The 26,137-nt window shown below is 40.6% G+C and overlaps 2 protein-coding genes across 9 annotated transcripts in view; one reads left to right on the forward strand and one right to left on the reverse strand.

The window, feature by feature from the left end:
- The window catches only part of ccdc178 (coiled-coil domain containing 178), a 379,630-nt gene extending 375,983 nt beyond the window's left edge, over positions 1 to 3,647 (reverse strand). For all 6 annotated transcript variants that reach the window (XM_072570453.1, XM_072570452.1, XM_072570451.1 and 3 more), the window contains exons 1-2: positions 3,496 to 3,647; positions 572 to 652 (exon numbers count right to left, since the gene is read on the reverse strand). In XM_072570453.1, the coding sequence (XP_072426554.1) occupies positions 572 to 629 (58 nt within the window). In that variant the 5' untranslated portion in view covers positions 630 to 652; positions 3,496 to 3,647. The remainder of the gene's footprint in view (positions 1 to 571; positions 653 to 3,495) is intronic.
- A 48-nt stretch (positions 3,648 to 3,695) lies between these two features.
- Positions 3,696 to 26,137, forward strand: part of LOC140477125 (putative Polycomb group protein ASXL3) — a 308,321-nt gene continuing 285,879 nt past the window's right edge. Inside the window, exons 1-2 of one of the 3 annotated variants that reach the window (XM_072570447.1) lie at positions 5,577 to 5,647; positions 6,752 to 6,786. In XM_072570447.1, coding sequence (XP_072426548.1) covers positions 5,635 to 5,647; positions 6,752 to 6,786 — 48 coding nt within the window. In that variant the 5' untranslated portion in view covers positions 5,577 to 5,634. Of the gene's footprint in view, positions 3,801 to 3,966; positions 4,159 to 5,576; positions 5,648 to 6,751; positions 6,787 to 26,137 lie in introns of those variants that run through there. The other 2 variants (XM_072570448.1, XM_072570446.1) reach the window with 2 other exon arrangements.

The following is a 26,137-nucleotide window of genomic DNA, read 5'->3' on the forward strand; positions in this document are numbered from 1 at the left end:
ATATCAAAATGTACAAATAATTTCCTAACTGATTGTGATCAAGATATGTTTGGCCTCTCCATCCTTCTCAATTTGTCTACAGCTTGTCATACAGTTAATCACACCATCACCACCTGTCCTGTTATGCATCTGGGTAGTACTGCACTCATCTGGTTCCAATCTTACCTATCTAATCACAGTGAAAGTATCAGTTGCAAAAAATAACTTTCCTATTTCCACACTAACCTCTCTGGTCTGCTTAAGGATCCATCACTTCCATTTCTCATCCACATAATGCCTCTCATCAAATTCACCTAAAAATAAGAGTTAGTCTTCAAATGTATTCTGTAAATCCCAGTTCTACCTGACCAACACCCCGAATGATAACTCTACAGTTGCTAGATGATCAGACAGCTAATTTAAAATTTGGTTCTGAGTACAAAGGAATTTCACTCAATTGGGTACTAAAAGACCCAATACAAAGTCTGTTTCCTAGCAAGTGTTCCCTTGCTCTAGCATTCGATTCGATCATCCAATTCAGTAAGGATGATGGGGTTAAGTGTTGTTACTTCTTCAAAATCAAGGTATCTACCTCGTAGTTGAGCAGGCCATCCACTACTTTTCTTACTGAATAGGTGTGCCTCTGCCATTCTGTTCCTGGTTGTCGTAGTTTCTGTAAAAAAGAATACAAACATATTTCCTCTTAAAAATAATTACATTAAAAAGTTAAGGCACTAATCTGCACTTTAATACCGTAGTTGAATAGAATCATACAGTCATAAAAAGGCCAAAAACTTTAACTTTCAGAATCTTGTTACAACGCACAGGATAACATACTGGAAATCAAGCCCTGCTATTTCTGGAGTTACCACAGAGTTAAAGATTTTTAAAATGTCCATAAAATTCCCAAATCTATCTGACCTTCACGATTTGTTAAAAGTAATTAAATCCTCAGCACAACCAACAATGTGAAAGAAATACTGGAGAGAACAGTCAAAGAGAGAATTCATCCCCTTATTACATGACTTGTGATATTCAAATAAGGTTTTCAAGGACTCAAGAACTTTAGTGAGAAGGCAGTTCAGACATGTGGCAAGTTGAAGCGTGGTTGGGGGATGATTTAAGCTGGTATTTGGTCCAGAGACAGCAGTGGGATCGATTGTGATGCTCAGTCAGTTCTATTGCCACACTACTGAGTAAGATCAGATACTAATCATAGAAGAATCACAGAATCCCAATAATGTGGAAGCAGGCCATTTGGCCCATTGAGTCCACACCAACCCTCCAAAGATTATCCCACCCAAACCCACCACTCTACCTTATCCCTGAAAACCTACATTTTCCATGGCAAATCCCCCTAGTCTGCAAATCACTGGACACTATGGGCAATTTAGCAGGGCCAATCCACCTAACGTGCAGATCTTTGGATAATGGAAAAAAACCAGAGCACCCGGAGGAAACCTATGTAGACACAGGGAGACTGTGCAAACTCCATACAGGCAGCCACCTGAGAATGGAATTGAACTGGGTCCCTGGCACTGTGAGGGAGGCAAGTGTTAGCCACTGTGCCATCCCATAATCAACATAACATTTCTAGGGTAGGTATCCAGCTACCTGCTTAAGTCTTCTGTAACTGGCCCAATCTCTGACACTGAATTAATTTTCCAATGTCCCAAGCAAAGACAATGTGAGCCCATATTTTTACCACTTGCCCAAAAACCAAACATATTATCACAAATAAGAGAACTTTAATTTAAAATAAACAGAATATCAGCACACATTAAATATAGGATTCAACTTCTGATTCAAAAATGGAACACATTTTAATACTGATGTGAAGTCTGTTACTCAAATAATATTTCTGGCATTTGATGTCTGCTTCTAATGCATTTTTGCTCCATACATGGTGCACATCTCAAGATGTATAGAATATCAAAACAATAACTATTGTAGGAAGTCATTTGGCTTATCGTACTCATCATCCCCTCTTGGGTCAAGCAATTCAAATAATTCCACTGCCTTGCTCTTTTGCCATTTAACTGTAATGGTTTTCCTTTCAAATATTTATCCAGTCTATCCAATTTACCAGTCAATTTTACTGCTGAATCTGCTTCCAACACCCTTTCAGGTAGTACATTCCAAATATCAAAAACTCACTGAGTTAAAAATAGGTAGTACATTCCAAATATCAAAAATTCACTGGGTTAAAAATAAGTTTCTTCATGCTGCTTTGATTTTTTAAAATTGGTTACCTGAAAGCTGTCCATGATAACTATACTTCTAACATTGTAAACTGTTTTGTCTTCTTTGTCCTATCAAAACTATAGGTTAGCACTGTGGTTCAATAGTTAACACTGCTGCTTCATAGCACCAGGGACCCAGGTTGGACTCAAACCTTGGGTGACTGTGTGGAGTTTGCACATTCATCCAGCGTCTGCATAGGTTTCCACCAGGTGCTTCGGTTTCCTACCACAATCCAAAGATCCACAGGTTAGGTGGATTGGCTATGCTAAATTGCTCTGTAGTGTCTAGGGTAGTGCAGGCAAGATGGATTAACCATGGTAAATGCAGGGTTACACAGATAGGGTGGGGTGGCCAGGTCTGGGTGTGATAGTCTTCAGAGGCTTGGGACAGACTTAGTAGGCGAAATGGACTTTTCCCACGCTGTAGGGATTCTATGGCTTTTATTAAAACAGGCCCTTCTTTACACCTGTTGAGGCATGTTTTCAGAACAGGTCACATTGCTCTCTCATTCTATACTAATTCAAAGACACAGTCCCAAAACAAAACTCTTATAAACCTCAATTGTTACAAGTGAAATGAACATTTAAACTGAGTAGCTTAAGTTATAAATTATCAAAAGGTGGAAAAAGTGCTAAATACAAGAAAATCTTTTTCAGCTTACAAACTTGTTTTGAACTGTTATATGTGTATAGTTCTTGTCAATATTATACAAAAGAATATAGAGCTACTGATACAAAGAAGGATTTGCAAAGACAACTTTACAAATCACAGGCAATCAGGAACATTTCTCTAGAAAAAGAGGTTACACAATGGCTGATGGATGTCTTTAAAGTAAGGTAGATATAGAGAACATATATCCACCATAGTCACTAGTGAATCCAATACAGCATTAAAAAAAAAGGAACTTGAGAAGAACAACAAACAGTCGTGGCATACAGTATAGATGTACATGAGGAAAGCTAGAGAAACAAATGAGAGAGCAACTACGGGAACAATAAATTGATGGTGTTAGATGAAGTAGGGTGGGAGAAGGCGCAGGCGGGACACAACTACAAGCACGAATCCCAAAGACTTAGTACCCTCCCCTCGCTTTCATAATCACTATTTTGTCAAACGCACAGCCTAGGAACTCAGTTCACCCTCAAGAAAGGACTCCGTTCAAACGAATTGGGGTACTGAACGAGGTAAGTAACTCTTTCTTTTTCTTTTAAAAAAACATGCAATAATTTAAACATTACATGTCATACAATCAGCTAATCTACTGACACTTACAGATCATATCCCTGGCTACATCTCGCTGCGATTTCTACAGCAGCTGCTGGAACCTCCTCGTCAATGTTTGGGCCCCGCGCGGACTCTCCCCGGTTACCAGGCAGCGGCCGTAACCAGGCAACGACGCTTCCAACACAGAGCGCAGCCTCCAGGCTTGCAGCCATCTTCCAAACAATCATGGAGTACCAACGAATCGCACAAAAATCATTCTCCATGCACGGGGGAAGTTGAGATTTTTAACCTGAACTCTTCTCACTCAGAGGAAAATGAACAAATGTGAACCGCAAAAGTGATGAAGACTCGCGGTAATCCGGCAGGAGAAGGGTGTGGTGTGCTTCGGGGGTAGGGGGCGGGGGGGGTTGAGTGACCTTTGACTGGGGCGGCGCTGGGGCCGCTGGGTTTTGTATTGTTTTGAGTTGGGAGAGGGGGAGGGGAGATCTGTCATCTGGAGGGTGCGGGGGGGGACTAGTGGGAGGAAGCTGTGTACTATATGTGCTAGTGGGATTGTTGTCTTCTAGTCTAGTCCTTTGCTGCTTGAGTGTCCCTTTTTTTTACCTCTTGCCTGAAAAAATAAAAAAAAATGTTCTGAGTGAAAAAGAAAAATAAAGAATGAAAGACAAAAGGAAAAAGAAGGACCGCACTTGGGCTGAGGCGGCCCGTTTGGTATGCTTTTTTTTCTTCTTTTATTTTTAATCAAATCCAGGTCAGGTCAGTGCCAGCGGATACAGCAACTGCTGTTGTCCGCCTAGGGCTTTGTTTACTGAGGATGCATCAACAAAACGGGTTTTTGTTTTGTAATTATCTATATTTCTTAAGACTTTTATAGGAATAATTTAAAGGTAATAAACTAATCTATAACCCGATAATATGTTCAGTTAGTTATACATCTGTTGGAAAAGAATGCAAACAATAAATTGTTGGTGATGTCAAAATCTTGTCCATAATGTTTACCCTTGATTACAATTTTAAAATATCGATTTGATGACTGAAAAGCAAACAGTTTAACTAGTAAGAACTGATCTTTCCTTACATGCTAGTTGTTTAATTTTCAATACTATAGTTATTTCTGTGAATATCTTGCTTGTATGTTGCCACACAAAATAACACTCATTTTCTCATGTCACTTAAGGCTGTTTCACTATCATTCTCTTTTCATCACAGAAACTAAAGAATACAGCAGCGATAATAAAGTTTTCAACTCATGCAGTTCAAGATAGAAATAGATAGATGATGTCTTAGCTATTTTTTAACATTTTATTGAATTCAGTACAACAATTAATGCAATGAATTTGAGTTGTTTTGTTGTAATTCCTGGTAGCCACCAGTACAAAGAGTTAGCATAATTTAGTATACAGTGGCGATCTTAAGACAGAAACATAACTCAACTGGAAAAATGGAACAATGTCCAGTACCAATGTCCAGAACCTGGAAGAGAAGCAGATTATTAGGTCAAGTAAAGGCAGCTATCCTCTGAATCTGGCTGTTTGTGTCTGACCCAATAGCACTTTGCACCCAGAACTGATTATCTATTCAGCAGTCACCACATCATTTGCCTTTATAAACACACATTTAAGACAAAAAAATCTTCAATTTTAGTTGCATGTTTCCCAATTAGTGTTGCATGCAGATGTTAGCTTGGAAAATTGTATATAGGATTTGTGAAGGAAACACAAGAAACAATAACATTGGACTTCATCTTCTGTAGAAGTGAATTGTCAAGTTTTGAATTTTAATTTTATCACAATCTTGTCATGAAATGTGGAAAGTAAATATATTCATAAAACAATATATAAAGTAATTCTGAAAGCAGATAGGTTTATTGGTGCTGTGCACTGAATAATTAGTTAAAACTATAAAACTCTGATCACATTGCATAAAGTGTAAAGAACAGGCTCAGTGAAGTGCAAAGAGATCAGATTGAAATACAGTAACAGAGGAGTTGCCAGATTGGAAGCTAAAACTTTTCTCAGTACAAGTTTACTTGATGTTCTTCAGTCGAGGGTCAAAAAAAAATGCCATGAAATTGCCAAAGAAATATTGAGACGCGCAAATGGGAATGTGAGAGCATAGTGAGTGATAGATGAGCAAGCTCCAGAGTTACTCTGACGACAAAGGGAGTGTCTTCTCAGGAAAAGGACAATGGGAGAAAGAGGTCAAGGCTTTCATTCTTTTGTGTTTTTTTTTAAATTCAAATGTCTTTAACATATCATTGGGGTGTAAATTATGTTTATTTTAGGTGTGAAATAGCTGCAGTGTCAAAAGACTTCTGTGCATTCCAGAGTTTCCCCTCCCCCATTTGAGAAAGCATTGCAATCGGGAAACAACTGTGGGCCTGTTTGGATTTGCTTGCATACAATGTTCCAAAGAAGTATGCACCAAAAAATACCCATCTTTTTCAGATCCACATATGTGGGATGTAAGGTTACAATACAGTTTTGCAGTGCAGACTACTTTATGTATCACTTGAACGTCACTGTAACGTTTGAGTTGTGGATGTCTTAATAATGCTGCAGTCTTAGAGGCTGGAAAATCTAATTGTAGAGTTTAGAAATTAGCATGTGAGCTATTGGAGTATATTGTTCATGTTTATTCTATTGTATGTGATGGTGGTCATTTTTGATGTTCACAATACAATACAATATGTTATGTCTGACTTACCCCTGTGTTTAAACACTGGTTGGATCCAATTATCTTTTTTAAGGTTTGTAAAATGTGTAGATAAGTTCACAGTGAAATTAGCAAGTTTTCTAATAATGCTATTGAGTATGGTTATTAGCTTGCTACAGCATCTGCTTCGGAATGATTCTAGCTGATGCCAGTGAGTTTGTATTTCGGAAAAGTAGAATGTGAAGTCTACCAATTTAATCATATTTGCAAAACTCTGCTTGAAGTACCAATGATACTTTTAAACTTAATGAAGAGCCATTTTTCATTAATTCTTTATTATAATTAAAAACTAACAGATTGTCATTGGGTTTTTTTTACTATTTTTAAAAAAATGTTAAAATATACGAGATGATATGTGGAAGCATATCACCATGTTCAAGAACCTCCAAACCAAATTAGTAAATAAACCACCACAAGTCAGGTTTTTGTCAATGTCATCCAGAGTGCATGCACTCTTCCCTACTTGGACTCGACTCACTTGCCAAAATCCATTCAACTAAGTTACAACTTGGCAGAACTAAACAGTTGTTCTGTTGGAATTTAACCAGCACACTAAAGTATTATTTATAATATATATTTAATTTATCAGGAAACATGAAGATTCCAACCCATGTTCAAAATAAGGTGGGGCACTGTTTAAATTCAGCATTGTAGATCTAATGTGTTAAACCATATATTTTGGTGATTTAAGAATTTTTACTAGCTATTTGTTCTATCTTTTGTCCCACTTATAGAAGCGACACAGTATTTAGAACTTGTGGTTACAGCTGCACATCAGATTGACTGTGCTATAAATTGTGAATTTCCTCAATGCTAAAATGCATATGTTCCAGATCGAAAGACATAACCAATTATTCCATAAATTTAAATTTCTTGATGTTTGTGTATTACAACAATATACGTTCATATAGTGCCTTTAACATAGTGAAATCTCCCATGGTACTTTGAAGAAGTGTTATAAAACTATAAGATGTTTTGTCAGATCACCTAAAGCTTGGGTGAAGAGTATGCAGGTGGAGAGTAGAAGGATGTAGGGTCCTTTAGCCTAGGGAACTGAAAACAAGACCACCAATGGATGAACAATTAAAATTGGGACTCTCAACTGGCTACTATTAGAAGAACACAAATATCTGAGTTGTGAGTTTTGTGGAGTTTATGGAAATAAGGGGGTATCAGACCATGGAAAGATTTGAAAACAAGGATTGAACTGAGCTACAAATCTTTACACAAACCTTGAACAAGGATTGAAATTTTTAAATTGGTATTGCTGATCCAGGAGTCAGCAAGCACAGGAACAAAAAGTGAAATGTGTTTGGTTCAAATTAGGACATGGGCACTAGAACTTGGGATGATTTCATGCAGGATGGAATGTGAGTGTTTGTTTAGGAATGCATTAGAGTAGTCAAGTCTAGAAGCCATTCATTCATTTGGCAGTCCCTCGCAGATGGGGATGACTCTCTTCCATTCTCAGGGTGCGTCCATAGGTGGCTGTACAGACCAATGTGGTTTCCGTAGGCTCTGTTACACTGGAGCAGAAGGTGGTCATGGGAAGGGATGGGTGGGGCATTGGTGAGGCAGCACACTCCTTTTGCTGTCTCCTCAGGCTTCTGCTCTTTCCTGATGAGGTGCTCGCTACCTTCTTAGATGCTCCTCCTCCACTTGGGCCATTGATTCCCAGGTGTCTGTGGGAATGTCACACTTCACCAGTGAGGCCTTGAAGGTATCACAGCACTTCCTCTAGCCACCTGGTGCTCACCTGCTGTTTTGAAGCTGGGAGTAGAGCAACTGCTTGGGGAGTCTCGTGTCAGTCATGTGGACAACATGCCAAGCCCATCATAGCCGATCAAGAGTGATCAGTGCCTCGATGCTAGGGTCACAGTCTAAGGATTCAGGGTGGAACATTTAGGATGGTGATGGTCTGAGGCATTGGAATAGCTTCTATTTGATTGCTAAGAGTCTGTGAACTGCTCCATATTCAAGACCTCAGCAGGCAACCTAAACAAGTATGTCACTACCATTACAGACTTCATTAGTAAACATGCATGCCAGAAACCATGGATCAACCAAGAGATCCATTTCTATTCCAGTCCAGGTCTGTGGAGTACAAGTCGGGCAACCCTGACATACAGGAAATCCAGCTATGACCTTCATAAAGCCATCAGAGATACCAAAAAGCAACACCAAACTAATCTTGAGACCCAGATTAACCACAAGGACACCCATAATTTGTGGCAAGGCTTACATGACATGACAGACCACAAAGCTAAGTTGGACAGAGTCACAGGCAACGGTACATCCCTACCCGAACAGCTCAATGCATTTTATGCTCTCTTTGAACAAAAAGTCAGTGAAATGATGTCACCTATACCAACAGCCTCTGATGCATCTGTACCCACGGTCACTGCCGTATATGCTAGACCAGCCTTCTTAAGAATGAATCCATGGAAATCAACCGGCTTTGATGGAGCCCCCCCCTGTCGTGCACTCAAATCCTGTGCAGATCAGCGCGGGAGTATTTGTAGACATCTTTAACCTCTCCTTGCCATGCTCTGAAGTCCCCACTTGCTTCAAGAAGATACCATCATCCCAGTGCCAAAAAAAAATCATGCAGCATGCCTCAATGACTACAGCTCGGTGGCTCTGACCTCCATAATTATGAAGTACTTCGAGAGGTTAGTCATGGCTCATATGAATTCCAGCCTACCAAACTGGCTTGATCCTTTGCAATTCATCTACTGGTGCAACAGGTCCACAGCAGATTCCATCTTTGTGGCCCTACACTCATCTTGGAACATCTGGATAACAAGAATACATAGGTACGGCTCCTACTTATTAACTACAGTTCTGCCTGCAACACCCTAATTTCAAACAAACTCTTCTCGAAACTCTAAGACCTATGTCTCAACTCCCCCCTTTTTAATTGGATTCTCAACTTAGTGACCTCAGACCACAATCAGTAAGAATAGATGACAGCACTTCCTCCACCATCATCCTCAACACCAGTGCTCCACAGGCTGCATACTTAGCCCAATACTCTACTCATTATGTACCCTAGATTGTGTCACCAACTCCTGCCCCAACTCCATTTACAAGTTTGTTGACAACACCATAGTTTTGGGTTGGATGTCAAACAATAACGAGACAGAGTACAGGAAAGAGATTGAGTGTATAGTGGCATGGTGTAAAGATAACAATCTCTCCATCGATGTCACTGGAGCTGGTGATGTGAAGGAGCTGGTCACTGACTTCAGGAAGCAGAATGGAGGGAATGACCTTGTCTGCATCAATGATGCTGAGGTGAAGATGGTCGAGAGCACTAAGTTCCTGGGAGTGATAATCACTAACAACCTGTCTTGGTCTCCCCACATCAAGGCAATGGTCAAGAAAGCACAACAATGTCTAATTCCTCAGGAGGCTAAGGAATGTTGGCATATCCACAAGGACTCTTAGCAATTTTTATAGACGCACCATGGAAAGCATTCTATCTAGATGCATCAGAGCATGATTTGGCAACTGCTTTTCCCAAGACTGCAAGAGCACGAACAGCAAAGTTTCTGGTATTGAGACTGGCTCTAATGCAACGAGGGGTACGTCAGCTTCCAAGAGATCAATTGTGTTAGGGGATTCTATAGTCAGAGGTACAGACAGACCTTTCTGTGGCCAGCAGAGAAAAAGCAGAATGGTGTGTTGTTTCCCTGGTGCCAGGATCAAGGATGTATCAGAGAGGGTGCAGAATGTTCTCACGGGGGAGAGGGGCTAGCAAGAGGTCATTGTCCACATTGGAACCAATGAGATTGGAAGGGAAAAGGTTGAGATTCAGAAGGGAAATTACAGAGCGTTAGGCAAAAATTTAAAAAGGAGGTCCTCAAGGGTAGTAATATCTGGATTACTCCTAGTGCTATGAGCTAGTGAGGGCAGGAATAAGAGGATAGAGCAGATGAGCGCATGGCTGAGGAGCTGGTGTATGGGAGAAGGATTCACATTTTTGGATCATTGGAATGTATTTTGGGGTAGAAGTGACCTGTACAGGAAGGACGGATTGCACCTAAATTGGAAGGGGACTAATATACTGGCAGGGAATTTTGCTAGAACTGTTCGGGAGGATTTAAATTAGTAAGGTGCGGGTGGGGGTAGGACCCAGGGAGAGAGTGAGGAACGAGATCAATCTGATACTGGTATAGTTCAGAACAGAAGTGAATCAAACAGTCAGGGCAGGCAGGGACAAGGTAGGACTAATAAATTAAACTGCATTTATTTCAATGCAAGGGGCCTAACAGGGAAGGCAGATGAACTCAGGGCATGGTTAGGAACATGGGACTGGGATATCATAGCAATTGTAGAAACATGGCTCAGGGATGGGCAGGACTGGCAGCTCAATGTTCCAGGATACAAATGCTACAGGAAGGATAGAAAGGGAGGCAAGAGAGGAGGGGGAGTGGCATTTTTGATAAGGGATAGCATGACAGCTGTGCTGAGGGAGGGTATGCCCGGAAATACATCCAGGGAAGTTATTTGAGTGGAACTGAGAAATAAGAAAAGGATGATCACCTTATTGGGATTGTATTATAGACTCCCTAATAGTCAGAGGGAAATTGAGAAACAACCTTCTAAGGAGATCTCAGCTATCTGTAAGAATAATAGGGTAGTTATGGTTGGGGATTTTAACTTTCCAAACATCGACTGGGACTGCTATAGTGTTCAAGGTTTAGATGGAGAGGAATTTCTTAAGTGCGTACAAGGCAATTTTGTGATTCAGGATGTGGATGTACCTACTAGAGAAGGTGCAAACCTTGACCTACTCTTGGGAACTAAGGCAAGGCGGGGGACTGAGGTGTCAGTGGGGGAGCACTTTGGGGCCAGCGACCAGAATTCTGTTCGTTTAGTGATGGAAAAGGATAGACCAGATCTAAAAATTGAAGTTCTAAATTGGAGAAAGGCCAATTTTGACGGCATTAGGCAAGAACTTTTGAAAGCTGATTGGAGGCAGATGTTCGCAGGTAAAGGGACGGCTGGAAAATGGGAAGCCTTCAGAAATGAGATAACAAGAATCCAGAGAAAGTATATTCCTGTCAGGGTGAAAGGAAAGGCTGGTAGGTATAGGGAATGCTGGATGACTAAAGAAATTGAGGGTTTGGCTAAGATAAAGAAGGAAGCATATGTCAGGTGTAGACAGGATAGATCGAGTGAATCCTTAGAAGAGTATAAAGGAAGTAGGAGTATACTTAAGAGGGAAATCAGGAGGGTAAAACAGGGACATGAGATAGCTTTGGCAAATAGAATTAAGGAGAATCCAAAGGGTTTTTATAAATATATTAAGGACAACAGGGCAACTAGGGAGAGAATAGGGCCCCTCAAATATCAGCAAGGTGGCCTTTGTGTGGAGCCACAGAAAATGGGGGAGATACTAAATGAATATTTTGCATCAGTATTTACTGTGGAAAAGGACATGGAAGATATAGAATGTAGGGAAATAGATGGTGACATCTTGCAAAATGTCCAGATTACAGAGGAGGAAGTGCTGGATGTCTTGAAACGGTTAAAGATGGATAAATCCCCAGGACCTGATCAGGTGTACCCAAGAACTCTGTGGGAAACTAGAGAAGTGATTGCTCACCTGTGTGAGGTGCCAGAAGACTGGAGGTTGGCAAATGTGGTGCCATTGTTTAAGAAGGGCGGTAAAGACAAGCCAGGGAACTATAGACCGGTGAGCCTGACCTCAGTGGTGGGCAAGTTGTTGGTGGGAATCCTGAGGGACAGGATGTACATGTATTTGGAAAGGCAAGGACTGATTAGGGATAATCAACATGGCTTTGTGCGTGGGAAATCATGTCTCACAAACTTGATTGAGTTTTTTGAAGAAGTAACAAAGAAGATTGATGAGGGCAGAACAGTAAATGTGATCTATATGAACTTCAGTAAGGTGTTTGACAAGGTTCCCCATGGGAGACTGATTAGCAAGGTTCAATCTCATGGAATAAAGGGAGAACTAGCCGTTTGGATACAGAACTGGCTCAAAGGTAGAAGACAGGGTGTTGGTGGAGAGTTGTTTTTCAGACTGGAGGCCTGTGACCAGTGGAATGCCACAAGGATCGGTGCTGGGTCCTCTACTGTTTGTCATTTACATAAATGATTTGGATGCGAGCATAAGAGGTACAGTTAGTAAGTTTGCAGATGGCACCAAAATTGGAGGTGTAGTGGACAGCGAAGATGGTTACCTCAGATTACACGAGGTGCTGCATTTTGGAAAAACAAATTTTAGCAGGACTTATACACTTAATGGTAAGGTCCTAGGGAGTGTTTCTGAACAAAGAGACCTTGGAGTGCAGGTTCATAGCTCCTTCAAAGTGGAGTCACGGGTAGATAGGATAGTGAAGAAGGCATTTGGTATGCTTTCCTTTATTGGTCAGAGTATTGAGTACAGGAGTTGGGAGGTCATGTTGCAGCTGTACAGGACATTGGTTAGGCCACAGTTGGAATATTGAGTGCAATTCTGGTTTCCTTCCTATCGGAAAGATGTTGTGAAACTTGAAAGGGTTCAGAAAAGATTTACAAGGATGTTGCCAGGGTTGGAGGATTTGAGCTATAGAGAAAGGCTGAACAGGCTGGGGCTGTTTTCCTTGGAGCGTCGGAGGCTGAGGGATGACCTTTATAGAGGTTTACAAAATTATGAGGGGCATGGATAGGATAAATAGACAAAGACTTTTCCCTAGGATCGGTGAGTCCAGAACTAGAGGGCATAGGTTTGGGGTGAGAGGGGAAAGGTATAAAAGAGACCTAAGGGGTAATGTTTTCACGCAGAGGGTGGTACATGTATGGAATGAGCTGCCAGAGGATGTGGTGGATGCTGGTATAATTGCAACATTTAAGAGGCATTTGGATGGGTATATGAATAGGAAGGGTTTGGAGGGATATGCGCCGCGTGCTGACAGGTGGGACTAGATTGGGTTGGGATATCTGATCGGTGTGGACAGGTTGGACCGAAGAGTCTGATTCCATGCTGTACATCTCTATGACTCTAAACTACAGAGAGTCGTGAATATAGTCCAAAAAAAAATCACGCAATCCAGCCTTCCATCCATTGACTCCATCTATAATTTCCACCACCTCAGGATAGCAACCAACATAATCAAAGATGCCTCCCAACCTGGTTTTATGCTCTACCACCCTCTTCCATTGGACAAAAGATATAAAAGTTTGAATACTTGTACAAACCAATTCAAGAACAGTTTGTTCCCCGTTGGTATCAGACTTTTGAATGGGCCTCTCAAATGGCAATTCTGATATGTCTCTCTGTACCTGTACTTTTACTCTTGTATCATTGAGTAGGACCATGGAAGATCTGCTAGGTTATACATTATAATTGTAAACTTGAAGCATACTGGTGCATTTTGAAAGAAAATACAATAGATAAATTGAAGCTCTTGTTCCGGAACTGCATTTATTTACATTTTCTATTAGATTCCCTATGGTGTGGAAACAGGCCCTTCGGCCCAACCAGTACATACCGACCCTCCGAAGAGTAACCCACCCACACCCATTTCCCCTCTGACTAATGCACCTAACACTATGGGCAATTTAGCATGGTCAATTCACCTGACTTGCACATCTTTGGACTGTGGGAGGAAACCGGAGCACCCGGAGGAAACCCACGCAGACACGGGGAGAACGTGCAAACTCCACGCAGACAGTTGCCCGAGGCTGGAATTGAAACTGGGACCCTGGTGCTGTGAGGCAGCAGTGCTGACCACTGAGCCACTGTGCTGCCCTGTTCTTTCTTCATTAATTGCTTTAGTTGTTTGGTCTGTCTCATTTTCAGAGATTCTGGTCAGATGAACATCATCGCCACCATAGATTTCAAATTAAATGTGTAAAGCACTGACAAATAAATGCTGCCAACTGCTCAAAGCAATAATTAGACTTAAGCAGTTACTTAAATAATAGATCAAGTTACACCTTCTATTCATCCAAATTACAAAATATGTATTATTATTTAAATTATGGTTTCCTTTTTAATTTCTGCATGGCAAAATTAATGGAGCCAATGTGAAGTTAAAATAGAACAAAATACCACAGGTCATAGAGTCATAGAGATGTACAGCATGGAAACAGAGCCTTCAGTCCAACTCGTCCATGCCAATCAGATATCCCAACCTAATCTAGTCTCACTTGCCAGCACCCGGCTCATATCCCTCTTAAACCCTTCCTATTCCTATACCCATCCAGATGCCTTTTAATTGTTGCAATTGTACTCGCCTCCACCATTTCCTCTGGCAACTCATTCCACGCACCACCCTCTGTGTGAAAAAGTTGCCCTGAGGTCTCTTTTATATCTTTCCTTGTAAAGAAAACTGTAATGTACTATAAATACTCAGCAGACCAGACAGTATGCACACAGTAGTTGACAAAAAGGAGGACCAGTTCCAATACCGAACAACCCAGATGGCCTCCTTCAAAGACCGCAAATTCCCCCCAGACGTGGTCGATGATGCTCTCCACCACATCTCCTCCATTTCCCGCTCCTCTGCCCTTGAGCCCTGCCCCTCCAGTCGCCACCAGGGCAGAACCCCACTGGTCCTCACCTACCACCCCACCAACCTCCATATATATTGTATCATCTGTCGTCATTTCCACCACCTCCAAACGGACCCCACCACCAGGGATATATTTCTCTCCCCTCCCCTATCAGCATTCCGAAAAGACCACTCCCTCGTCAGGTCCACACCCCCCACCAAACCAACCTCCACTCCTGGCGCCTTTCCCTGCAACCACAAGAAATGCAAAATTTGCGCCCACACCTCCCCCTTATTTCCCTCCAAGGCCCCAAGGGATCCTTCCATATCCGCCACAAATTCACCTGTATCTCCACACACATCATTTACTGCATCCGCTGCACCCGATGTGGCCTCCTCTATATTGGGGACACAGTCCGCCTACTTACGGAACATTTCAGAGAACACCTCTGGGACACCAGAACCAACCAACCCAACCACCCCGTGGCTCAATACTTGAAATCCCCCTCCCACTCCACCAAGGACATGCAGGTCCTTGGACTCCTCCATCACCAGACCACAGCAACATGACGGCTGGAGGAAGAGCGCCTCATCATCTGCCTAGGAACCCTCCAATCACAAGGGATGAACTCAGATTTCTCCAGTTTCCTCATTTCCCCTCCCCCCACCTTGTCTCAGTCCCAACCCTCGAACTCAGCACCACCTTCCTAACCTGCAATCTTCTTCCTGACCTCACCGTCCCCACCCCCACTCCAGCCTATCGCCCTCACCTTAACCTCCTTCCACTATCGCATTTCCAATGCCCCTCCCCCAAGTCCCTCCTCCCTACCTTTTATCTTAGTCTGCTTGGCACACTTTCTCATTCCTGAAGAAGGGCTCATGCCCGAAATGTCGATTCTCCTGCTCCTTGGATGCTGCCTGACCTGCTGCGCTTTTCCAGCAACACATTTTCAGCTCTGATCTCCAGCATCTGCAGTTCTCACTTTCTCCTCCAAAAAGTAATTAATGTTTCATTTTAAGTAATATTTCAGTACTGAAAAGTAGCAATGCACTGTTGGACACTGCCTTTGGATGAAATGTTAGAGAGAGATCTCAGCTGCTAAACAGGGGAGTTATCTCCTGTATATTTGTCTCTCAATTAATATCACAAAAAAAAGCTGATTAAAGGACCAAGCGGCCTCATATCTGCCACTCAGTGTGGGCAGGGATATTTTTCGTCCTGTTGCTCTGATTATCCATAAATAATATATTACAAATACTCCAAATGAAAGTTGGTACACAGATAGATTTGGCTCAAGGAAACACTGGTTAGTTTTGGTGAAAATACAGAGCTGAATCCTAGAATATTTAAAGGATCCATTAATATTAGGAGATAAAGCAAATTGACATTTTTTTATTTTGAATGTTATGGTTTGCTTTTCCTAGAAAGCTCTGGATTGTCTCACCTATGGTGGAATTTCAAAGTAGTCAAAATGTGAGCAAGGGTTTTTGAGCAGACTCTTGAATGTGGATTAGATTGAAGCCTCTTTAATGAAATGGATGCTATTAATAAGGACATTTTTTCTCAGCTTTATAGTTAGAGTTTCAACAGAAAATTTGAACTTATAACTACATTGAGTTAACACACAATAGCAGTGGTAAATATTCTACTGGGTGACCCCTTCTCTTATTATCACCATTTTATTACTTGCTGTGATTCGTGCTCAAATCACATGTTTCCTACATTACAACAGTGACTACGAAAGTACTGAATTGGCTGTAAGGTATTTTGAGACCATCTAGTGGTTATGGAAAGTACCATACAAATGTAAAGCTTTGTTTTCAGTCTCCACAGATGCTGCCAGACCTGCTGGGTTCCAGCATATTGCATTTTGATTTAACTTTAAGCTAAATTTGGTTAAAATGCTTCATTTATCATACACTTGATCATTGTGACATACAATGTTCTCAACTACAAATATTGCCTCCTGACAGGAGGTGAGAAGTTACAATTTTATTTTGTTGCAACTCCTATGAAAAACTCCTCCGGGAAGCATGTTTCGGCTGAAATTTTTTTATTAGGTTTGAATGTTAGCAATAACACCATTGATAATGATGCCCCATCTTTAGTTACAAGCTAGTAAAATGAACCTACAATTGATGAAAATCTGAAATACAAAGCAAGCCAGTCAGCATGTGTAAAGTTTTTATTTAAAAAGACTATAAAGTTAAAAGACGGGTTTATAACATTTTAGGTGTACACCCTTTATGAGAACTGAAGGGTACACACTCAATATGATAACCTATCTTTTCTTTTTACAAATGCTTGATGATCTGTTTTGTATTTTCAGTATTTTCTTTTTGTCATAAACATCTGATTCACTAACTTGGTAATTTTAACTCTTTTATTTTAGGGCAAATGAATGGAAAGGATGGAATCAATATCAGCAACTTCAAATTTGTGGAAAGACTATATCCACTTAGTGATGACAAATCGGGCTTTAGATATTCCATCTGCTTGCGAACTAGTACAATCCAGACCAATAGCCTTGATAAGGATGGGTTAGTCTATGCTCAAACCCAAACTCTGCAATAGAGAGAGATGTGGCAAGACCATCACTTCTATACACGTTTTTTTGGTAACAGCTGTGAAGAATTACTGCCAGGAATACAAGAGCTGTTGCAAATGACCTAATTTTTTTCACCAGTTTAAAAGAAAGTGACTCTTTTTTTGACATTCTCTCCTGCCTGTGGAATTTCATTAAATGTTATTCCTTGGAATATAACCCCAAAAGAATGGAGAATAAGAAGTGCACATGTTGAGTTAGGGTTTATGGAATATGTAATAAAAACAAAAAGTGCTGGAGAACTCAGCAACTCTGGCAGCATATTTGGAGAGAGTAACAGAATTAACATTTCAAGTCCAATATGAGCTCTTCAGAACATCTGTTAGGCTGGTTGCCTCGCGGTTGCTGCAACTCAACTTCCCCAATTCATTTTATGCTCTAAGCTACCATCATGTGCAAGTTCCATGACTTCCAGTATCCATAATATTTTCTTTTTGTATTTGTGACATCTATTTTAATACAGTTGATGCCAACTTCTTGTGATCCTTTTGCCACTAATTCTTGCTTCAGCTTAGTGCTAAATTGACATTTCAGAATGTTGTGTGTGAAAAAGAGAAATCAAATATAAAAGATTCTGATGACATTTGAGGCACACCTTTATTGTTTTTGATGAACTGATATGTTTGCAAATTCCATTTTTAAACATTGGAGTGGCTAGTATTTGCTACTCCCAAATCCAATGGCTCAATCCCCAAATCAAATGAATTTAGGAAAACTTTAACTCTTGCATCTGCAATTTGTGATTTAAAGTATTTGTGATTTAAAGTACTATATTCAGTCTGCTTAACTATGTATTACAGGCTTATGAAAGCAATATCAATGAATCAAGGTAAAATAGTAGACATTTTAGAGGTATTGAAAGAAAGCCTTGAAGATAGTATAACAGTTGTTATACTTTATTCTTTCTTTCTGGAAGATTTTACTTGCAGTTGTTAATACAATAAGTTTATTTGCTTAACCTCCCATAATAGAATCATGGTATTTTCTTAAGGTGCAAATAATTGTTTGTTCTTTTGTCTTCCTTGCCTAAATTCATCCTTCATCTAAACTTGCCACATGATTTTAAAACATGTTCTCCTATCTACCCTTCCTCTTGTGAATTGTATTTCTTGTTGAAACTACCATTTGTGTCGTAGTACTCCAGGAACTTTTCAACTAGTTTCTAATAATTAGCATCTTGAACAGATGGTCATTCATTAGTGTAAAGGTCTGGCTGACTGATTCTGGCTGCAATATCCAAGGTCAGCACGAAGCACAAAACAATCATCCACATCTGTCTCTGCTGCAAACACCAGTCCCCTTCTCCATACAAGAAAAAATATCCAAACAACTTTTACTTTTAATTAAAACCTTGCATTTTATAAAATAGTGCCTTTTTTTTAGTCTTATGTCAACTTTGCAGATAGTTGTAAATACCCACTTAACTCATATAAGACTGCCTGAAAGAATATACTGTAAATAATGTCTTTATGCAAGGAAGAGCACAACTCCAAGATACTTATAGAATTTGGCCACATGATCAGAAAATCCCCATCACCAAAGGTCGAATGAAATTTTTAGCTTGTATCCAATGCCTAAGGAAGAATTGCATATGTGTATGTTGTGGATGAGGGTGACAGACCTATAGTAAACACCCATTACAATAGTGACCTCCACTGAAATTGTTAATTTGCCTTCTTTATGTTATCCATGAAGCCATTTATTTAACTAGTTCAATCTTGAATCATCAATGATTCGAGGTTGCCAGGCTGGAAAGTGTAAGAGTAATTTGTTTGTCTGGTTGTTTTGTACTTGTGGGCCCTTTTTTTTAAAATTTGTCTCATGAATGGAATTGGTTATTATAGGAGCAGGTCATTTAGTCATTTTTAAAATGCTTTGATTTAGTGAATCAAACATATGAGTTAATTGGCATTGCTAATATAACATTGAGACTATTTGAATCATACTTGTTTGAATATTAGATATATGAGCTTTTCAAGATGTGATACCGTGGTTGTGTACTAGAATCAAAGATTTAAGTTCTCACTTCTGGTGCAGGACAGCAGATTCAAGACATTTCTTATTTCCACAAATCAACCTTGTGAGAAAGTGCCCCAGAATTTTGGGTTGTCATTCCAGGGAACTAGAGCTATTGGGAGTCGAGGTGGATGACCAAAGAAAGATGCAAAGGTTTGTCCAAACAACTGAGATAATTGACACCCATACATAATCAAGAGCAGGAATAGCCCATCCACTCTCTTGAGTTTGCTCCGTGATGGATAATCTGATTGTAACCACAAATCCAAGTTCCTGCCTATCCCAATAATCTTTCAATCCTTTGCTTAACAAGAGTCTATCTACTCAGCTTTAAAAATAATCAAGGACTCTACTTACACCGCCTTTTCAGAGAGAGAGTTGCAAAGACTCATGATCTTCTCAGAAAAAAAACTTCACCTAGTTTGTTTGAAATGGATTAACCCTTATTTATTTAAACAATGAATATTACTTCTACATTCTCCTATAAGTGGAAAGTTCCTATACACATCGACCCTGTATGATTCAACCAAGTCACCTCTTACTCTTCTAAACTCCACAAATACAAGCCTAGCCTGTCCAACCTTTATTCATAAGATAACCTGCTCATTCTAGGTATTGGGCTAGTCAACCTTCTGTAAAGTGCCTCCAACATCTTTACATCTTTAAATAAGGTGACCAATACCACGCACAACGCTTCAGATGCAGTTTCACTAAAATCCATATAATTGAAGCATAACATCATTATTTTCACATGCAATTCCCTTTGTGATATATAATAACATTCTATTACTTTTCTGAATGGAAAGAATAATTGAGACGTAATTTTTATCCTGGAATTTCTCCTGAGCTACTTCTGTGTCATTACAGCAAAAGGGCAGCAGGAACCTGTAACAGGAAACTATGGTGGTTTTAGAACAGTGCTTATAATTAAGAAAAAAAAACCTGTTATCAGAGTGACTTCTTTGGTATGACTGCTTCACCTAGGTGCTAGACATTTATGTTCTTAAGGTTTGAGCATCACTGGTAAGACCAACGTTTACTGCCATTGAACTGAATTGAAGCCATTATGAGCAAACTTTCAAGTTGCTGGTACCATCTGACTTTCCCCACTTCAGGCAACAGCTTTTTTGAGCTGTGAATTGACCTTTTCTGGCCGTAATGATCATTTGCATTTGTGATATTGCTTTTTTTGATTAGATTACCTACGGTGTGGAAATAGCCCCTTCGGCCCAACAAGTCCACACCCATCATCCGAAGAGAAACCCACCCCTTGATATTTACCCCTGACTATTCCACCTAACACTACAGGCAACCTAACCTGGACAACTTTGTGACTGTGGGAGAAAACCGGAGCACCCAGAAGAAACCCACGCAGACACGGGGAGAATGTGCAAACTCCACACAGCCAGTTGCCTGAGGTGGGAATTGAACCTGGGTCTCTGGTGCTGTGAGGCAGCAGTGCTAAGCACTAAGCCATCGTGCTTAACCATTCCTGTTAGCAGCTGGGAAAACCTTCATTTCTAGAAGTTCAAGTGGAGAGATATGTTTTGGATGTTAATTAAGTGCAAAAGTAGGCCATTTGGCCTTGAGCTTGCTCTACCATCCTCATTTGGCTGTGGTTTTTGTATGGCTGAAGATTTCAGGAGTCTGCCACTGCGAACATACTATGAGATAGTCGTACCCATCTACTACTAACATGGTGCAAGTGTTCACTGGAGTCATCTGAAATGCAGTTGGTAGTAGAATAACTTACTAATAAGAACATATGAAATAGGAATAGAAGCACACCATTTGGCCCTTCAAACCTCCTCCACCTTTAATAAGATCGTTGCTGAACTGTTTAATGGATTCCACATTCTCATTAGCTCTCAATAATCTTTAATTCCCTTTTCTAACGAGAATCTATCTACTTCTGGCTTAAAAATATTCTTTACCCCCACCTACACTGCCTCCAAAGACAGGGCATTCCAAAGCCTCTCACAAATAAAATTCTCATTTCTGCCATAAAATGGCAAGTCAATTTTTAAACAGTGCCTCCTAGTTCTGGACTCACTCATAAAAAGAAATGTGCTCTCCATGTCCACCTTATGGAGATCAGTCGAGATCTTATACGTTTCACTGAAGTCATCCCTTATTCTTCTCAATTCTACTGGAAGCAAGCCTATTCAATCTTTTCTCAAAGATAATCTATTCTAAGTGTCAATCTAGTATAACTCCTCCGGACAGTCTCCAAAGCATTTATATCCTTCCTTAAATAAGGAGATCAAAACTGCACATAATATTAAAGATGTGATCTCACCGATGCCCTATACGACTAAAGCATGGCATTCCAATTTGTATCTTTTATTCCTGTCAAGATAAAAGATAACATCCCATTAGCCTTCTTAATTACTTGCTCTACCTAATTTGTTAACATTTTGTGACTCATGCAGTAGAGCACCTAAATCCATCTACACCTCAAAATTTTGCAGTCATTCTCCATTTCAGTAATAATCTTTCTTTTATTCATCCTTACAATGTGAACAACTTCATATTATGCTCAATCTTCCAGACTTGTGCCTATTCATTCAATCTATCTGTATCCATCTCTACATTCTTATGACCTCTTCACAATATATTTTGCTCCTTATCTTTCTGTCATCTCTAAATTTAGCTACCATGTCCTTACTTCTCTCATTCGTAGACATATATTGTAAAAAGCTGAGGCCCCAGCAAAGGCTCCTGTGGGACTCCATTGAGCAATTGTGAAAAACATTAATAAGACCTATTAATGCATTCTGTCTGTTTTTGTACAATCTTGCTAACCTTCTATCCATGCTAATGTGTTATCCCCTATATCAGGCTACTGCTTTATTGAACGACCTTAAATGTGGCTCTTTGTCAATGCCTTTTAGAAATCTAAGTACAATGCACCTATTGGCTGTCCTTTTACAGCACATGTTACTTATTCAACAAATTCTTATAAATTGCTTAAACATGATTGCACTTTCACAAGACAATGTTTATTCTTCCTGGTTAACATTTAGAGGAAAGATAAGAGTAAAACACTGCTGTGGATCTGCAGTCACAAATGGGCTAGACCAAGTAGTGAGAGTAGGTTTTCTCCCTTTCAATAAGTTAGTAAATCAGATGTGTTTTGTGGTAATCCAATTAGTTCATGATTATTGTTATTTATGACACCACTGTTTACATAGAAACATAGAAGATTGGAGCAGGAGTAGGCCGTTAACCATCTTAAGCCTCACCACCATTCAATATGATCATGGCTGATCATCAAGCTCAATAACTTAACTCTACTCTCCTCCTATATTCCTTGATACCTTTTAAAAACAACATCTACCTCCTTGAAAACACAATGTTTTGGCCTCAACTACTTTCAGTGGCAGTGAGTTCCACAGGCTCAGCACTTTGTAGGTGAAGAAATTTCTCTTCATCTCAGTCCTGAACAGTTTGCCCTTTATCCCTAAACTATGACCCCTCGTTCTGGACTCCTCCACCACCTGGAACATCCATCCTGCGTCGAGCATGTCTCATCCTATTAGAGTTTTATAGGTTACTATAAGATACCCCCTTCATTCCTCTAAACTACAATGAATACAATCCTCACTGACTCAATCTCTTCTCATATGTCAGTCGTGACATCCTTGGAATCAATCTGGTAAATGTTTGCTGCATTTCTCTGTGGCAAGAACATCCTTCCTATGATGAGACCAAAACTGCACATAGTATTGCAAGGGTGGCCTCACCAATGCCTTGTATAATTGTAGAAAGACATCCTTGTTCCTGTACTCAAATCTATGCTCACTCAGAAGACCAATGTACAGTTTGCTTTCTTTACTGCCTGTTGCACCTGCGCACTTACTTTCAGGAACAAAGAACAAAGAAAATTTACAGCCCAGGAACAGGCTCTTTAGCTCTCCAAGCCTGAGCCAATCCAACTATACTGTCTAAATCTGTTGCCCAATTCCTAAGCATCTGTATCCCTCAGCTCCCCACCTATTCATGCATCTGTCGAGATGCATCTTAAATGAATCTACCGTGCCTGCCTCTTACCACCTCCACTGGCAATGCGTTCCAGACACCCACCACCCTCTGTGTAAAGTACTTGCCACATGTATCCCCCTTAAACTTTTCACTTCTCACCTTGAAAGTGTGACCTCTTGTTATTGAATCCTTCACCCTGGGAAAAAGCTTATCTCTATATATCCTTCATGATTTAGTAAACCTCAAAGTACATGAGGAATTGGTACATGAAGACACCCATGTCTCTTTAAACGTTCCCCTCTCTCAATTTACAGCCATTCAAATAATAATCTGCCTTCCTATTTTTGCTACCAGAGTGAATAACCTCGCATTTATCCACGTAATACTGCATCTGCCATGCATTTGCTCACTCACTTAACCAGTCCAAATCATATTTCTACATCTCTGCATCCTAACAACTCACCTTTCCACCCAGCCTTGTGCTATCTGCAAATTTTGAGATATTACTGTTTGTTCCCTCATCTAAATCATTAATATACTATGTAAATATCTGGGGTCCCAGTATTGATCCCTATGATATTCCACTAGTCACTGCATTGCATTAAAAGACCTATTATTACTATTCTTAGTTTCCTGTCTGCCAACCAATTTTCTATCCATCTCAATACACTACCCCCAATCCCATGCATTTAATTTTACACATTACTGTCTTATGTGGGGCTTTGTTGAAAGCCTTCTGAAAATCCAAGTAAGCCACTTCCACAGGCTCCCCGATGAACTCAACTAGTTACATTCTTGATTTATGAAGCATGATTTCACTTCTGTAAATCCATGCGAATTCTGTCTGATTCTGCCATAGTTTTCTAAGTGTTCTTCTATAAAATTCTTGATTATAGACCCTGGCACATCCCCCACAACTGATGTCTATAATTCCCTGTTTTCTCTCTGCCTCCCTTTTTAAATAATGGGATTACGTTAGCTACTCTCCAATCTGCAGGAACTATTCCAGAGTCCAAACAATCTTGGAAGATGATCAATAGTGTACCTTGGCCAGTTTGTGTTCCAATTGTAATTATACACACTGGGAACAGCCGACTACTGAATTTGGCCTGAAGCTAGGATCAGCACTGCCTTGTACTCTTAAAGTAGATTTGACAGGGATTTGTGGTATGTTATTATTACAAATTTATGTCCACAAAGGTATTGGTAGACCTTCCTGATTCCAAATATGACCACCAAACCTTCCTTCTCTACCTGGGCTTATTTATGTTCTGTATTCGACAAAGTCATATCTCTATATCAGTCATCTAGATCTAGTCAAAATCCCAATACTAATTCCCTTGGTTTAGATTAGATTAGATCCCCTACAGTGTGGAAACAGGTCCTTCAGCCCAAGCACACACCGACCCTCCGAAGAGTAACCCACCCAGTCCCATTTCCCTTTGACTAATGCACCTAACACTACGGGCAATTTAGCATGGTCAATTCACTTGGCCTGCACATCTTTGGACTGTGGGAGGAAACTGGAGCACCTGGGGGAAACCCATGCAGACACTTGGAGAATGTACAAACTCCACACAGATAGTCGCCCGAGGCTGGAATTGAACCTGGGATCCTGGTGCTGTGAGGCAGTGGTGCTAACTACAAGTCTTGCCACAGTGCCACCCACAAATCTTGAATTGCCAAGTAAAACTGATAGCATCTCAGGTTAATATTCTTTATCTAAATCCCTCAACTCTTAGAGTCATAGAGCCATGGAGATGTACAGCATGGAAACAGACCCTTCGGTCCAACACGTCCATGCTGACCAGATATCCCAACCCAATCTAGTCCCACCTGCCAACACCCAGCCCATATTCCTCCAAACCCTACCTATTCATATACCCATTCAAATGCCTCTTAAATGTTGCAATTGTACCAGCCTCTACCACATCCTCTAGCAGCTCATTCCAAACATATACCACCCTCTGCGTGAAAAAGTTGCCCCTTAGGTCTCTTTTATATCTTTCCCCTCTTGCCCTAAACCTATGCCCTCTAGTTCTGGACTCCTCAACCCCAGGGAAAAGACTTTGCCTATTTACCCTATCCAAGCCCCTCATGATTTTGTAAACCTCTATAAGGTCACCCCTCAGCCTTCGACGCTCCAGTGAAAACAGCCCCAGCCTATTCAGCCTCTCCCTGTAGCTCAGATCCTCCAACCCTGGCAACATCCTTGTAAATCTTTTCTGAACCCTTTCAAGTTTCACAACATCTTTCCGATAGGAAGGAGACTAGAATTGCACATAATATTCCAACAATGGCCTAACCAATGTTCTGTACAGCTGCAACATGACCTCCCAACTCCTGTACCAATAAAGGAAAGCATACCAAACGCCGCCTTCACTATCCTATCTACCCGCAACTCCACTTGAAAGGTTTTAGTGTCTGGTGTCTCGGGAAAGTTAGGCTTCTACTAACTGAAAAAGCTGTGGGTCCACAAGCTGTCAGGAGAATTACTCATTACTTTTCATTGGGCTCGATGTTATTTATTTGGAAAAAAATATTGTATGCTTTCCACATACTGGGCCCCGTCTTTGATGGCAGGATTGAATGCGTCCAGCTTCCCAAATAATAGCATGATGCTAGAAATGCTTACCCTAACTCAAAGATGACTGTCGTGAGCAAATTTCTTCAGTACCATGCTTTTCTCTCATTGCTACTGAAATGCTCCATAGGGGCTGGTAACGTGTCACCAAGTCACCCTTTATTTACACATGGAGAGCCCTTGATACTGATCCAGCTCCCTCAGAGCTAGCTGTCAGAGTGAATCGGATGTCTGACAGTCCTGTTCTTGTCTGTAAGCCAGGGCTCTATGATTTG

Source organism: Chiloscyllium punctatum, chromosome 5 (assembly GCF_047496795.1).
Source record: "Chiloscyllium punctatum isolate Juve2018m chromosome 5, sChiPun1.3, whole genome shotgun sequence".
Taxonomy (NCBI): Eukaryota; Metazoa; Chordata; class Chondrichthyes; order Orectolobiformes; family Hemiscylliidae; genus Chiloscyllium; species Chiloscyllium punctatum.